This window comes from Barbus barbus (genome assembly GCF_936440315.1).
Source record: "Barbus barbus genome assembly, chromosome: 26".
Taxonomy (NCBI): domain Eukaryota; kingdom Metazoa; phylum Chordata; class Actinopteri; order Cypriniformes; family Cyprinidae; genus Barbus; species Barbus barbus.
In genome coordinates this window covers 8,714,230-8,730,580 of record NC_136754.1, presented here as the reverse complement: position 1 = coordinate 8,730,580, position 16,351 = coordinate 8,714,230, and the positions used below count along the sequence as shown (strand labels likewise).

The 16,351-nt window shown below is 36.2% G+C and overlaps 1 protein-coding gene across 1 annotated transcript; it reads right to left on the bottom strand.

The window, feature by feature from the left end:
• Window positions 1–206: 206 nt before the first annotated feature.
• Window positions 207–15,980, bottom strand: LOC306846609 (nicotinamide/nicotinic acid mononucleotide adenylyltransferase 3-like). Its single transcript, XM_079380085.1, has 5 exons — window positions 15,892–15,980; window positions 14,520–14,662; window positions 11,292–11,475; window positions 8,688–8,749; window positions 207–1,519 (listed from the first exon to the last, which is right to left on the bottom strand). Exons 2-5 carry the CDS (start codon window positions 14,626–14,628, stop codon window positions 1,125–1,127), a joined length of 750 nt encoding a protein of 249 aa, XP_079236211.1. The 5' UTR covers window positions 14,629–14,662; window positions 15,892–15,980; the 3' UTR covers window positions 207–1,124.
• Between the last annotated feature and the right edge of the window lie 371 nt (window positions 15,981–16,351).

Sequence of the window (16,351 nt, the reverse complement as noted above, 5' to 3'; positions counted from 1 at the left end):
CAAATGTGTATCAAATGTTCTACATCTTAAGTAATATATATTAATCATTAACATTATTATTAATAACACAATGTTTCTAGGTTACATGTTTGCGGTTTCATTTAATGTTTAAATTTCACTGAAAAGATATTTAATGGTAGGTCCCATTGTGACAACTTACCCCATATAATGTAGCAATGTGCTACTGATAAAAAAAAAAATACTCTCACACATAACCTGATTTCTTTAATATAAAATAGCAAACAAAAACAGAATTATTTTTTGATTAATTCACATAAAATACATCATTTTGAAGTCTACTTGTTCTTCAAATAAAATAAAAGTAGGTTTGTGCTTGATATAAGATCAAATTGCATTGTCACTCCTTTCATCTGTCAGTTAAAGTGTCTGATGTTTTGAATTGGCACACACGGCCCTTCTGTGCAAAGCAGCGGCCATCTAGAAGAGTGGGAATAGTTGAGCTGAATTAATTCGTCTGGCTTTTCTTTCAAGACAGCATGAATAAAGGCCTTCTTATAAAACCCAAACTCCACACACAAAGACTGTCAGCAGGAGGGCTTCAACACTGCAAAAAACACCATTAAAGCAACTAGCTGATCTGAGCCAAAACTCACAGTCAGTGGTACAAGGAAAAAGAAAGGATTCAGATAGACATTGCCTCAAATATCCCAAACTACATTCTTCTATTTTATTTTGTCTGAAACTGATTTTCCCCCCACCGACAAAGCTTGATGAAACATCTTTAGGGATCTGACAACATGAATGACGCTTTCTGTGCAAATGGAAATGGACGAAGCAATATTTGCTCTCCAAAGTGTAAAGGCTCTGTTATTTATCTTCCTTGTGACATTCAGCAAAAGTCAACAAATCCCAGACCTGCCGAACATAGACCTACAGCTCTGCAGTGATCTGGCAAATCTAGCTCCTGCAGAGACCCCTCTCCACACATTACACTAGGAAACCATGGTCATGGATAACGCTCACTTTACACGAGACAAAATATGCAACTCCTCTAAAGCATGCTTTCACATCTTCAAAATGAAAAGTGAGAGAAAAATGTAATCTTCTGAAACATATTTTGCTATTACTTGTGACTAAGACCACTGGAGGCTATTTCTTATACATCAGTCTTGTATTGTTTGCTTGGTAAGAGGTCGTAGTTTAATATCTTTGTTCTCCATCTCACTGTCTTGTGTATAAAGGCTGTGCTCTCTTATGTAATCAATGACTGAATCTGGTAAGAGATATTTAACACTCTGGCCTCTCCGCAGGGCTCGTCGGACCTCTGTAGCACTGATCTCATTGTGGACCCACTCCCGAACCAAGAAAATTCTCTGCCGGTGCCTGGACAACAAGTCGGACTCATGTATAGCCCGGTCTGGCTGCAGGCTACCTCGGCTCACGCAGACCAGTCCAAAGCGGCCCACCACCTCCTCTATGTGATCATCCCTCCACAGACCAGGCGCCTTAAACGTGTCCATGAAATCTGCTCCACAAAGCAGCTTCAGCTGAGGAACATCTGTAGGGGACAAACAATTACCTGAAAATTAAAATTTGCTTAAAATTTGCTCAAGATGTAAATGAGTTTGTTTCTTTATCAGAACAGATTTGGAGAAATTTACCATTACATCACTTGCTCACCAATGGATGGATCCTCTATTGTGAATGGGTGCCGTCAGAATGAGAGTTCAAAAATCTGATAAAAACATCACAATAATCCACGTGACTCACAACTTTCACTATAAACCATCATTCCTGTCCTTAATCCATAATAATGCTTCCTTCAGTGAAAAAGATGTCCTCCACATCTAAATCTACCAAAATATGTTTATACCTGTTTTCTAAACAAATGCTTAGGGCCAGTTTTACTAACAGCTTGCACCAATGCAAACCGTCTTTTGGTGTTAAATTTTTTCTTTTTTTTCAAGTTTTACTAAAGATGTGCAGTGACAAATTAGCGCTGAAAAGGCATGGACACAGTTATTTTTGTGCCTGACCTTATAGAATACACATTTGTAGGAGTTTCCCTTTCAGACGCAAAATTTATGGGAGGAGAGTATTAAAATGAATCACGCAACGCAATCTACTAATGTTTGCGGCTCCTCAAATTACTAGTATTTGCGCCATTATAACGTCCCAAAACAAGAAGTTTTACAGTTTTAAGGAGAAAATTCTCAGAAATGGCATTGATTGGCAGAAATGGCTGCCATCAGGGAGGAGACTGCGGAGTCTCCAGGCGAGGACCAGCAGACTGAAGGACAGCTTCATACATCAGGCTGTCAGGAAGCTGAACTCCCTCCCGTCCCTGCCCCCCCTCCCCTCTTCTTACCCCATACAACACTGAACTCTGACACTATCAGACCCCCCCCCCCCCCCCCCCCCCCCTCCTACGGCTCCCCACACCCCCAGGACCAGCCACCCCCACCTACTTACAAACTGTGACCAGCACCTCTCACTTGTGCAGCATTGGACTGATCACTACCTCATCCAGCATTGACTGCAAACTACCTCCTCGGATAGTCTCATAAAAAGACTGTTCTCCTGTCGATTTAACAGACTGACAAGCTCTTTTTGCACTACACACATATCTGCACAGTTTTTGTTTTATTTAACTGGTTTGCACTCTATCTATTCTGCCATGTGCCTTATGTCACTTTATCTATCTTTTTTATTTTTCTACAATGTCCTCAGACTGACAAGCTCTTTTTGCACTACACATACACTCACCTAAAGGATTATTAGGAACACCTGTTCAATTTCTCATTAATGCAATTATCTAATCAACCAATCACATGGCAGTTGCTTCAATGCATTTAGGGGTGTGGTCCTGGTCAAGACAATCTCCTGAACTCCAAACTGAATGTCAGAATGGGAAAGAAAGGTGATTTAAGCAATTTTGAGCGTGGCATGGTTGTTGGTGCCAGACGGGCCGGTCTGAGTATTTCACAATCTGCTCAGTTACTGGGATTTTCACGCACAACCATTTCTAGGGTTTACAAAGAATGGTGTGAAAAGGGAAAAACATCCAGTATGCGGCAGTCCTGCGGGCGAAAATGCCTTGTTGATGCTAGAGGTCAGAGGAGAATGGGCCGACTGATTCAAGCTGATAGAAGAGCAACTTTGACTGAAATAACCACTTGTTACAACCGAGGTATGCAGCAAAGCATTTGTGAAGCCACAACACGCACAACCTTGAGGCGGATGGGCTACAACAGCAGAAGACCCCACCGGGTACCACTCATCTCCACTACAAATAGGAAAAAGAGGCTACAATTTGCACGAGCTCACCAAAATTGGACGGTTGAAGACTGGAAAAATGTTGCCTGGTCTGATGAGTCTCGATTTCTGTTGAGACATTCAGATGGTAGAGTCAGAATTTGGCGTAAACAGAATGAGAACATGGATCCATCATGCCTTGTTACCACTGTGCAGGCTGGTGGTGGTGGTGTAATGGTGTGGGGGATGTTTTCTTGGCACACTTTAGGCCCCTTAGTGCCAATTGGGCATCGTTTAAATGCCACGGCCTACCTTAGCATTGTTTCTGACCATGTCCATCCCTTTATGACCACCATGTACCCATCCTCTGATGGCTACTTCCAGCAGGATAATGCACCATGTCACAAAGCTCGAATCATTTCAAATTGGTTTCTTGAACATGACAATGAGTTCACTGTATTAAAATGGCCCCCACAGTCACCAGATCTCAACCCAATAGAGCATCTTTGGGATGTGGTGGAACGGGAGCTTCGTGCCCTGGATGTGCATCCCACAAATCTCCATCAACTGCAAGATGCTATCCTATCAATATGGGCCAACATTTCTAAAGAATGCTTTCAGCACCTTGTTGAATCAATGCCACGTAGAATTAAGGCAGTTCTGAAGGCGAAAGGGGGTGAAACACAGTATTAGTATGGTGTTCCTAATAATCCTTTAGGTGAGTGTATATCTGCACAGTTTTGGTTTATTTAACTGGTTTGCACTCCATCTATTCTGCCATGTGCCTTATGTCACCTTATCTATCCTTTTTTTAATTTTTATTTTTCTACAATATTCTCAGATTGATAAGCTCTTTGCACTACAAATATATCTGCACAGTTTTGTTTTTATTTAACTGGTTTGCACTATCTGCCATGCGCCTTATGCCACTTTATCTATTTTTTTTTTTTTTTTTCTACAATGTCCTTACTTGTATAGCTATAGAGTTGTATGTACATATGTTTAAACCGTATTATCTGTATTATCTGTATTTGAACGTGTTTAATGTTAACTGTTTACACCAAGGGTCTGAGGGTAACGTAATTTCAATTCTCTGTATGTATGTGCTGTACATGTGGAAGAATTGACAATAAAGCAGACTTGACTTGACTTGACTTGATTAATGGATAGACACATGGTTTGTCTAAAAGCAAATTAAAAACACCACATAGACAAAACAACAGCATAAAAAACTTGATTTTCACTACAGGGGGACTTTAAACTAGCTTGGCTTGAAATGGCTGCAATTATTGTTGCTATAGGAGGAGGCACCGGGAGGGAACAGAGAGCATGTGGTAGAAGGGAGAGGATTTTTTCCACACATATTAGCCTAATTTTATTTGGAATGCCAGAAGAACATTTTTCAATTTGCTTCAGGAAATAAAAGATGACTTTGAACCCTCAACTAGGAGTCACGCAATACCAGGTCTATCAAAACTTCTAGCAAACGTTCATTTTTGGCCTCTGGTTCTTTTAAACGTACTGTGGCTTCTTTATTCTTTATTTGTGACTAAGCTAATTCGTGCTGCTCTTGGTATATTGCGTTGGTCGAATCGATATGTAAATGAGATGTTGCGTCAGTGTTAGTAAAACACCTGCAGAAATTTCCACACCCATCGGCTGTGTTTTGGAATTGCGCTCTCATGCTAATTTGCACTGTTTAGTAAATCTGGCCCTTAATCTGTGCATATTTCTCCCCTGTGTGTTATTTGTGTATTATAAACAAGCAGCTTTTCACTTCACAAAATTGACAGACTTGAGTTGTGTGGATTACTAGTTGTGATGTTTTTTTATCAGCTGTTTGGAGTCTTATTCTGACGGCACCCATTTACTGCAGAGGATCCATTGGTGAGCAACTGATGTAATGTTAAGTTTTGCCATATCTGTTCAGGTGAAGAAACAAACTCATCTACATTTTGTTCGGCCTGAGAGTGAGTACATTTTTATTTATAAGTGAACAATTCATTTAAAGGTGATTTAAGTAATGTTAACTGTTTTGGAACCATTCATACTGTTGTAATTAAAGATTGAGCAGGAGAGCAGCTGTATATCATCATAATACTGTCAAAGCTGTCAAAAGAAATGGTAGAAAACTGACAACTGCTTATGAAGCCGAATATGGGGTTCAACTTGAATGATGGCAGTGTAAAGAGCCTAGAGCCGTTACAGAGACTGATATTATAATTTAGAAGACTGAAATCAGTGATATCTAACAGAGATATTTTCAGAGTGCCAATCCATACAAAATAGCTTACAGCACCTTTTTAAATGTGTCTGTAATAAAAACCAAGTGCTTCTGAACAACATCAATGTGATCCGTCATCATTTATTTGCCTGACGTATTATTATTTTTACATCCATGAAGCACAAAAGGAGAAATTTTATAGGATGCCCACATTGTTAACAAAAACTATTAAAACTACTTTTTGATATTTGAAAATAAAGCTAAAATCAAATCAAATAGAATATGAATATTAGTTGAAAAACTTACACTTGGACAGCAACGAATAAGTTCAAATTAAGTTTAAGTTAAATTAGATAAAAATTCAAGCTATATAGAACAAAAAAGACAAAAACAAGTAAAAATGATGATAAAATTACAAAATTACTAAAAGTTTAATTGAAATTAAAATGAAAACTGAAAATATTTAAATAAAATTCGAAATATTAATAAATACTATAGTCAATAGTCGATACAGATTGTTTTAAAGCAGCTTCACAACAACAAACAGCAAAATAACAAGCCTTAATGTTGCAAAATTACTTCAGTTTTAGCTGTAAAGCAGATCTTCAGAAGCCAATAGTGTCATTATTTAGCTCAATTCAATTTTAATGGTGATTCAATTAATAATATAGAAATAATATAACAAGTTCAATAATATATAAATACAAATAAATAATAATACAAAAAAGATAAATAAATACTGAATGTCCAGGCAGCTTTTTCCTAATATAAAAGGTGATTATAACCAGCAGGCTGTCAAGCTTCAAAAAGATTCATTATACTGTAAATCATACCTTTTCTCTTGAATTAAAAAAATTAAATATATGTACAAAAATTGGCCCCAAATGACAGTGAAAATAGTAATATTATGAAACAGTTTCACAATTTAAAACAACCATTTTGGAAATGGAATATATTAAAAAATAAATAATTTATTGCTGAATAATTTTTTTCATTTCTTAAAAAAAAGAAAAGAAATTACTGATCCCAATCTTTTGAACCATACTATATATTTCTTTAAAATAAATGCCCTATTGTTTTCAATTGTATAATGCAAATACATTTTATTCTTTTTCCGCAGTGATAACTGTGACGCTGTGCAGTTCCAACAAATTATGCCAAATTAGGATAACCTTCTGCATCCTACAAAACCTGGAACTCAGAAATAACCTGCAATCCTGGAAACTGCACCGTGGAAATTACATTCAACACAGATTTGGTTCCTGTTAACTGATTTGCATATTTCTTTCAGTGTATCTGTTGTGAATACAAAAAAATAAAAAATGCTATCAATGAATTTCCCCATGTCTTTCAATATGTTGCGGTAGCTCAAAGTCAAAATGTCTGACTTGCCTGAAATCTGCAAAAATCTCAATTTTTATTTCCTCGGCGCCTCATTAGAAATCATTTCATGGCTAGCAATGCATGGGCTCGACCTCAGCAGTGATATTTACAGGATATGAAAGAATCCATAGGATGCTTTTAACTTTAATTCTCTCGCTCTAACATGTGCCTGAGAACTGGCTTTTGTTTGAGCAGACATGAATTGCAGGGGGCAGGAAACGAACCTCGGCAGCCCACTAAAGCTCTTTATTTCTACTCCATGTGACTGAACATAGATCTAAAGAAATGTATATGCACACTGCATGGGCATGGGAAATACCACCACATTCATACTTATTCTAATAATGAATACATTCATGAAAAACACAGAAAAGAAAAACATTGTGCACATTCCAATACAAACACTAATATTTCCATACAATCATAAATGGCTTAATTCAGTAAGCGCCAGATTTCTTTGAATCGGCTATAATGCAATTTAATCAAAAATAATCCCTGAGATAATTCAACATGAAATCTAAAATTAAAAGGATCTCTTTCTGTAAAAATGTCAATGATTTTCAACATCTTTTAAGTTAATTCAGACTGATATGTTTATTAATCATTGTAACAGAAAGATGAATACGAGTTTCTTTAGGAATCTTCATTCCAGGCATACATTTATATAAATTCATTTAAATCCTTTAATTATTTAATTCCTTTAAAGTGCCCCTATTATGGGTTATGAAAGGTTCATATTTTGGTTTTGGGAGTCCTCAACCACAGGCTGACATACATGCAAGATCAAAAAACACTTTCATTGTCTTATGCATTAATTTTTTTACCGACTCCCAAACGATTCGTTTAACGATTCATTTTTACAAACCCTTCCTTTGCGTGACGCTAATCTGCGGTGATTGGTCGATTTAATTTCCATTTCATAATAAAAGAAACGTTTGTGAGGGCAGTGCTGCTTTGTGTACAGCAGTTACTGGGGAAACAGCTATTTTGCCGCTCCAAAAGCGGCACCTAGTGGCAAAGAATGAATTTGCATTTTAATTTAGACCAACACAAAAAGATATGTGGGCAATATGCTAATGTTTCATGTTGATGTCAACATGAAACGGCTTGGGATTCGTTTTAAAAACGACTCATTTCAATGATTCAGAGTCGACTTTTTCTTTTGAGAGACAATAACTTTATACACGGTGCACTTTTAGATTTAAAATTTTGCAGGATGTTTTCATTCACTTAGAGCTGTGTTACACACTGCATGAAATGTAATTTTCAAAAATCTATAATAGGGGCACTTTAAATAAAAGGACCATTACTACTCTCCCCTTCCAAAAAAATTGGTCCCACCCCATGTTCAAACACCATGTTCAAAACATGATTATGGCCTTGATTCAGTTCACTGCCAAACAAAAGAAATGACACACAAAAAATAGCATTAGAACAAAGGGGAACAAGCATTGAATAAGGGAGTCCTCTGAAAGGTTGTGAGATTAGAGAGTTTTTGTGTGCATGATCATTCTTGGCACTTGTCTTGTTATAAAGTTGTCCTGGCTATTAATCTCAGCTTCATTAACAGTCCGAGCACGCTTGTCTTAAGCTCAGTCATCCTGTGGAGGGTATTAGGCTTCATTAGCATGCTCCTCTACAGCAACCCCAAATAAAAGCATTGTTGAAAAGAGGCCTACCAGCGCTTGTGCTGGCCAGAGAGAAGACAACAGCCTGTTTTAAATGCATCAGACTTATCTAAAGTGATTAGCAAAAACAGAAAAGGCTCTGTTGGGCCAGAGAGGAGGTTTAGAGGAAAGCGAATTGTGATGAGAGGTTCCTGTGCCAATTTATAAAGACATATTGAGAGGTGGGCGGGGCTTACCGGAGACTGTGGGCGGGTCCTTGCTGCTGTGGTACTGAGCAGCTATGCGGTCGTAATGGTACCTGTGTTAAGTGAGGCAGGGAGAAACAAACAGAGCAGATAAGCAATGTTGAGCATGAATGGCCATACTGTGTAGGTAATTAGCTTATGAATGTAGGAGAAGCTTTACATCCACACTAAATTACATAAGCCTGTACAGTAGATGTGTATCTCAACTTCTCCAGTCTCTCACAAGAGGCTATTATAAGCTTTGTTGTTGCTTACATGCAGATAGGAGTGTGAAACCTTTACATAGAGAATAACTGTTAAGTTAACAGCACTTGTTGTAAATATACATTGCCCCAAGTATGCATGTGTTTAATGTATAAAGTGAATAGCAGACTTAAGGTCTCTACACACTGAGTCCGAAATTTTCATCCGAAATTGTTGCACGTTTAAAAATAAATAAGACCTCACGTTGTGTCAATCACGTTTGCACACTGCCTCCGAAACTTTCTTCCGTCAAAAAAAATTCGGATCAGGTTCGATTTTCTGCGTTTTTGCATCCGTAGCATGCATTTTGATAGGAAAGGATGGGGAATATGAAAAAACGGAAAAACGCATGCGAAAATTTCACTCAGTGTGCAATGACCTTAAGGTATAACAGCTTGTGTACAATACAGTGTACAATGGACATTGGAATTAACCAATAGCAGAACCAATCAGGGATGTGCACCATTCAGAATTTTAATTGGATTTGAACTGAGGTAGCCAAAAAGAATATAGAATTGTTTTCGAATTCTAAAGTAATTTTAACAAGCAATGCAAAGTTTCCCAAAACAAACTTTGAATGTGAACAGGCCTAACAGACAGACAGAAAGATAGAACAACAGATATAATGATAGACAGAATGATATGAGATATGATAGATAGAACGATAGAACAACAGAACGATAGATAGATAGATAGATAGATAGATAGATAGATAGATAGATAGATAGATAGATAGATAGATAGATAGATAGATAGATCAAAAGACAGACAGACAGACTTGCTGCTTAAGCAAAAATTCTTCTTCTTATTAATGTTACTAACAGTTATGCTGCTTATATTTTGTGGAAACATCATTTTCAGGATTTTTTGATGAATAGAAAGTTTAAAAGCACAGCATTAATTAGACATTTTTGTAACAATGTAATTTATTGTCATTTTTAATCAATTTGATATTTGCTTGTTGAATCTACTTTTGAATGGTAGATAGAATGACAAACAGATAAATCTCATTGCTATGCATTCTCTATGTGAATAATACATGCAATGCTGGTACAATGTGGCCGAAAGGACACTCATAAGACACCTAACTAATAAATGCACCTTGTTGCTACTTATGCTGAATAGAATTTGTAACAGAGCCTGTATGTATGAAGCATAGCACTCCTGTATGTCCTTTAAAAACAGCAAAAACTCAACCAGGTAATTCATCACAGGTCAGCTGCAAGGGCATATAATCAATTGCGTGATTTCGTCCAATTCTGCCAGGAAGTAAATTACGAACCTAGAAAGACAAAGCCCTGGCAGCCATCCTCCTCCCTGGCATTAGAGTATTAATTAGCCACCTAAGGGCATAGCTAGCAGTTGGCATAAAACTAAATTTGAGTGCTCTGAGGGGTGCTTAAACATCTCTTGTTACTTCTTGAGAGACTCAAGAGGAGGAATGGCCCGTCACAACGAAGAGATGGGACAAGAATTTGGCACTGTTGCTAAACGAAAACCACTAGCAGCCAAATACTAAAGGATGATGTGGTGTTTCATATTTTCTGTGGCAGAATCTGAGGAGAATGGAAACTGTGCCTGTTATGATGGATAGTAGGGCTGGAATGAGTCACGTCAGCGCATGGCTATTTGATATCTCATACACAGGGAATTTAAGGATTCGGCTCCTATAAAGTTTGGGCTTTAGTTCAGCTCTGATATTTCGAAGATGACAGTGAGTTTGTGAAGTCCTTCATAGAGGCTAATGCAAGGTGAATTCACATATAAAGGCAACATATAAAATATAATTGCAACTTGATATATTTCTACAGTAGAGATTGAATATCGATATTCCATATATAAATACCTTTGCCAATGTGTGTCATTCTTCTTGTATGTATTGCACTATATAAATGAGACTTCTGGTTATTTATATGTGAGGTGTAACACTCTAATATGAACCTTCTCAGTTCATTTAAGAGAAGAATAAGCCTACATCAGATGTAACTGTATGCTGTATCATAAACTGTCATTCACATTAATAACGCCAGTATGTTTAAAATTTGAACAGTGCTTTTGAAGTAAAGAAAAAAGGCAACGTTCCTATCATCAAAGATGACTCTATCGCTGCACTTCTGTGCAGTTTCTGGGATAATGGCGGTGCAATCAGCATTTAGCACCCCATCTGTCAAAACTGGTTAATGTTTCCTTTACAGCCAGTGTCCCAGTTGTGTTAAAAGACTCCAGAAAGTTACTTGCCTTGTCAAAGTTTTGACTGGATAAATGATTTGCGTTAGTCATGGTAAGAAGCAAATGCAGGACACTTTCCTAAAATTGTCTTATATATATATATATATATATATATATATTCACCTCATGGTCACCACAGTCTCTGTCCAATCCTCCTGCTGGCTCTCCCAGTCGTCTACAGAAACCCAGTCAGAGCTCTGCAGGCCAAGTCTTGCCATAGCCAGTCTGTGTTTCGAAGCAACAAGACCCTGTTTACCATAATCATCACTGACAGGAGATACAATGCCCCCCACCACACGATACAGACCTACGAGATGGAGAGAGACAACATATCCCAAAAAGTGTCAAGTACATCAGATGTCAAACATGAGTCACACTTTATTTTAAGGTCCAATTCTCGTTATTAACAAACCATTAACTATAACTTTTGCCTTAATAAACTCCTAATTTGCTGCTTATTAACAGTTAGTGAGGTAGTTGCTAAATTTAGGTATTGGGTAAGATTAGTGATGTAGAATATGGTCACTGAGATTAAATGCTTAATAAGTACTATAAACAGACAATATGTTAATAAAACGCAAGCTAATAAGCAATTAATTAATAGTAAGAATTGATGTTAGTGTTACCCAAATATAAAGCATTTTACAGTTCCTGTAGCTCAAACAGTAACACTTTAGAATAGGGAACACTTATTCACAATTAACTACGTCTTTTCCCTCAATAAATTCCTAATTTGCTGCTTATTAATAGTTAGTAAGGTAGTTGTTAAGGTATTGGGTAGGATTAGGGATGCAGAATAAGGTCATGCAGAATAAGGCATTAATATGTATTTAATTAGTACTAATAAACTGCTAATATTCTAGTAATATGCATGCTAATAAGCAACTAGTTAAGAGACTCTAAAATAAAGCGTTACAGCTCAAACATTATACCAATGCCAACAAACGTGTTCAATTCCCAGGAAAAGCATGAACTGATAAAATGTCTACCATGAATGCAATGCAATAAAGGAATAGTTCACCTATAAATGAAAAATTGCTGAAAATTCCCTCAGGTCATCTAAGATGTAGATGAGTATGTTTCTTCATTGGAAACTTTCAAAACATCTGAGAAATTTGTTTTCACATCACTTGCCCACCAATGGATCCTCTGCAGAGAATCGGTGCCGTCAGAATGTTCAAACAGCTGATAAAAACATCACAATCATCCACACAACTCCAGTCACATTAATGATGGATTTGTTACTTATGAACACACAGCTTTTCTCTTCACAAGACATTAATTGATGGACTGGATTCATGTGAATTACTTATGGATTATTGTGATGTTTTTATCAGCTGTTTGAACTCTCAATCTGACGGCACCCATTCACTGCAGAGGATCCATTAGTGAACAAGTGATGTAATCTACATCTTGGATGGCCTGAGGGTGAGTAAAGTTTTCATTTTTGGGTGAACTATTCCTTTAAAGCACCTAGCGTATTAATGAAATGTAAATAATTGCTGGATTATTAAACAGAAGTTGATTCCTTTTCTAAGTGATGCAGCCCTGCAAAAGTTTCTAAGCCACTGCACACAAATTAACACAAGCTTTGCGTACACAGCCAGACTCTAATGAGTTGCTGAATGCTTAATGTTTTTGCCAAATAAAGCTGTAATTTTGCATAGTTGAGATGAATTCATACTGCATTTTTTTTTTGCAGTTTCTCATTTAGCTGCACATGCAAGACATTATAAAACAGAATTCATCAATAAAATTCATTTTTAAAAGTCAGTTTTAATCTTTCCTAAAAATGGCAACAAACACGTTTCCAGCCACTCTTGAGGTAATATAATACACAAGCTATTTTGGTTACTTGTTATGCTATATCTGCAAGCAATTTTAGAGTACACTGTGTACAGTAAATAAACACAAGGAAAAATGTCAGGGTGCCAGCACCATGCAGAGTCTTTACAGAGGCGCAGTTACACCACGTCTACACTGCAAGCTAGCGGTGCAACACAACAAAATCTTCCAATTATAAACAACAAAACTTGAAATGCTTGCTTGCATTGTAGACACGGTGTTACAGCAGCTACAAAGCCTGTTTTACTGGTATGAAACTTGGGTATGAACTTATGCAAGTATATTCTCACTGAGATCAGAGCATTAAACATTAAACCTGTGCATTTGTCACTCATTCCTTACAGCTTTATACAAAGAAAAACCTCTGCATAATAAAGATATTTATAAACGTATAAAGCATGCTCTGTTATATTTGATACACACATTTTTAAGGGCTCTAAATTATTAAAATGATCAAACCTTTGCTGAAAAACCTGTTGTACACAATCTACTACATGTATTTATTTATTGAAAAATAATATTAAAATGACACGTCAGGCTTTTTAGGAATGTTTTTTTGTTAACGTTTATATTTATTCTAGTGCTGTCAAACAATTAATCGCATCCAAAATAAAAGTTTTTGTTTACATAATATTTGTGTACTGTGTATATTTATTATGTATACATAAATACACACATATGCATGTATATTTCAGAAAATTTTTCTTTTATGTTAAATATATTTATTTATAATATTAATTATATGAATATAAATATAGAAATGTAAATACATGCAAATGTTTTAAAAATATATACTGTATGTGTGTATATATAATAAATATACACAGAACAAACACATATATTATGCAAACAAAACCCTTTATTTTGGATGCGATTAATCATTTGACAGCACTAATTTATTCTCAGTCATATTTGTATTGCATTGCATTACATGTTTGCCCCCTCACAAGACTACAGGGATTCGATCAGAAAACAAAGCATTTATATCATCTTACTTAGACATATTATTGGGAGATACAGAATGACAACTGAATATTATATGCATTTTTATAGTCTATTATAAATTTAATCTTCCAACTTTTTGGCCATTTAAGTATTAGCAAATTAACCAAATTGCATATTTTTGCTCAGTTTGAGCCTCTGATTAAAACTGATGTGTTTCTTACAAGCCCAAAATTCTCCTATATTATACTATAAGGGCAGGGCCACAAAAGCCTGATTTATAAAATATGATACTCAACAAAAAACCTTTTGCAACCTTTTTTTTGAAGACTAAATGTTCAATAACTTAAAAAAACCCTATTATTTTATTTGTCCGTCTTTATATGGTTAATAACAGATTTAGGCACACTTTAGACTAGAATTAAAAAAAAATAAACCAAAATGCAGTTGCATAACAGAAATCACTTTAAAGCGACAGGTCCAAAGGGATGGTGGAATGGAGGCCAATTTTGCCCTGATAACAGATGATGGCCAATTTCAGGTAAATGAACAGGTGGCACAAACCCGTCTGGTGCATGTGGTCTCTAGCCAGCTCGAACAGCCGCATGTGCTGGTGGGTAATGGGGTTGAAGGAGCCACAGGCCAGCAAAACCAGAGGAATCCGGCCAGCCATTTCAGTGTCTCACACCATAGTATACTGGATAACACTACAATAAACACATTACAAAGCAGCTAATATTTGCTATACAAGCACAAAACTAAATGTTTTGTTATGAAATGGGAAAACTTTGGGGAAACAAATGATGTTATTAACGCAAATTCAAGCCTACTCATTATCTTCACAAGCAGGATTAATGAGAGCTATACATAAAATGCAACAAAAATTAACTTCCTGCATTGGAAAGCCTGTGAAATATTGATTACAAAAACTGTAGGTCACTATCATCCTACACACATTGACCTTGAATTCTTGTTTAAATGAGACTGGAATTAATCTCGTTAGGCTAATAGTTCCCATGCTTTGTACATGAAACCAAGTGATGTCTAATAATGCTTTTCACAACACAATTTTCTGTAAAATCTTGCACTGTTTTTCGAGCCTGAGAAATCCCTTATTGCACACTTTAAAAATAACATTTATCTACATGTAATATACTCTTAGATAAAGTAATAAATAGACTGTTTTGTAACCACAGTACTAATTTGTTTGTCAAATCAAGCCAAAGTATACAGTGCAACAAGTGCAAATTGCACACTGGATAAGGCACATTTTGTTGACAAAAATACACTCTAAATCAGGCCCTGTAAACACACACTTATTATTTATTAAAATAGGTAAACAGATTGACAGATGCAGAATACATAGTGTGCTAATAATAAAAACCGTGCAGTGATAAGGATAAACAGAGGGAAGTATGTGTGTTTAAGGATGAAGAGGTTACAACAAAGGATGAATAAACGCATGAACATAAAAACGACACAATGTGACCAAACTAAAACTTAAAAATACATAATAAACAATAATTTTATTAAATAATAATAAAATCTAAAGAAGCTGGTCCAGTGACTGAAATGATACAATGAAAAACTACAGCAGTCATTGCATTTATGGTATTGTGCAATATTGACAATATCTGATGGTACTTTGAAATATACTATGATGATTACTACGTTCATGTCATATTGTATTTACATGATATTCCAAGGTACTTCAAGGAATACTACCATGTCAAAAATCAGTACAGTACACATATTAGCAAAATTACTAAAATGATTTAGGTGAGTTTGACAGCTGTCAGTAAACCCAGTTTCTATGTAAGTTAGCTTTGGATTTAAAAAACAGCTTTAAACGCATATAATAAAGTTATGACTTCGACAGATGTCATTGTCTGTCAAACATGCTATTAAACAGAATGTTTAAGATGTATGTGTTTACCTTATCCAAAGATCTCCTTCAAGTTTGTGCATATGCTACATGCTATAACGTTAGCTGCGTGTTACACTATTAATGTCCCCCAGAACACTGTGATAGAAAAACACAGTTCCCATCTTTTTGTACCTCAGCGGCAACTTGAGGCGAAAACAGAAGAGATCAGAACATATATATAAGAGAGCATTGATTTCACACTGTTTTTAATCATAATGACCGTCCTCGTTCTCTCTAACTGTACCTTTAATGACAAGGACTCGTTCAAAGTCAAATGATATGAACGGTCGTTCCTTTATCTGATTGAAAGAGTCTTGAGGATGATGAAAGTTCTCAACGCAGGCACAATTCTGAACACAAGTCGATGTTAAAAGCACTCTATTATCCTTTTAAAGATGTAATATGAATTATATTAATGTGGAACTACGATTCTGTACACCAAAGAGCGCAAATGGGGCGCAAAAGACAT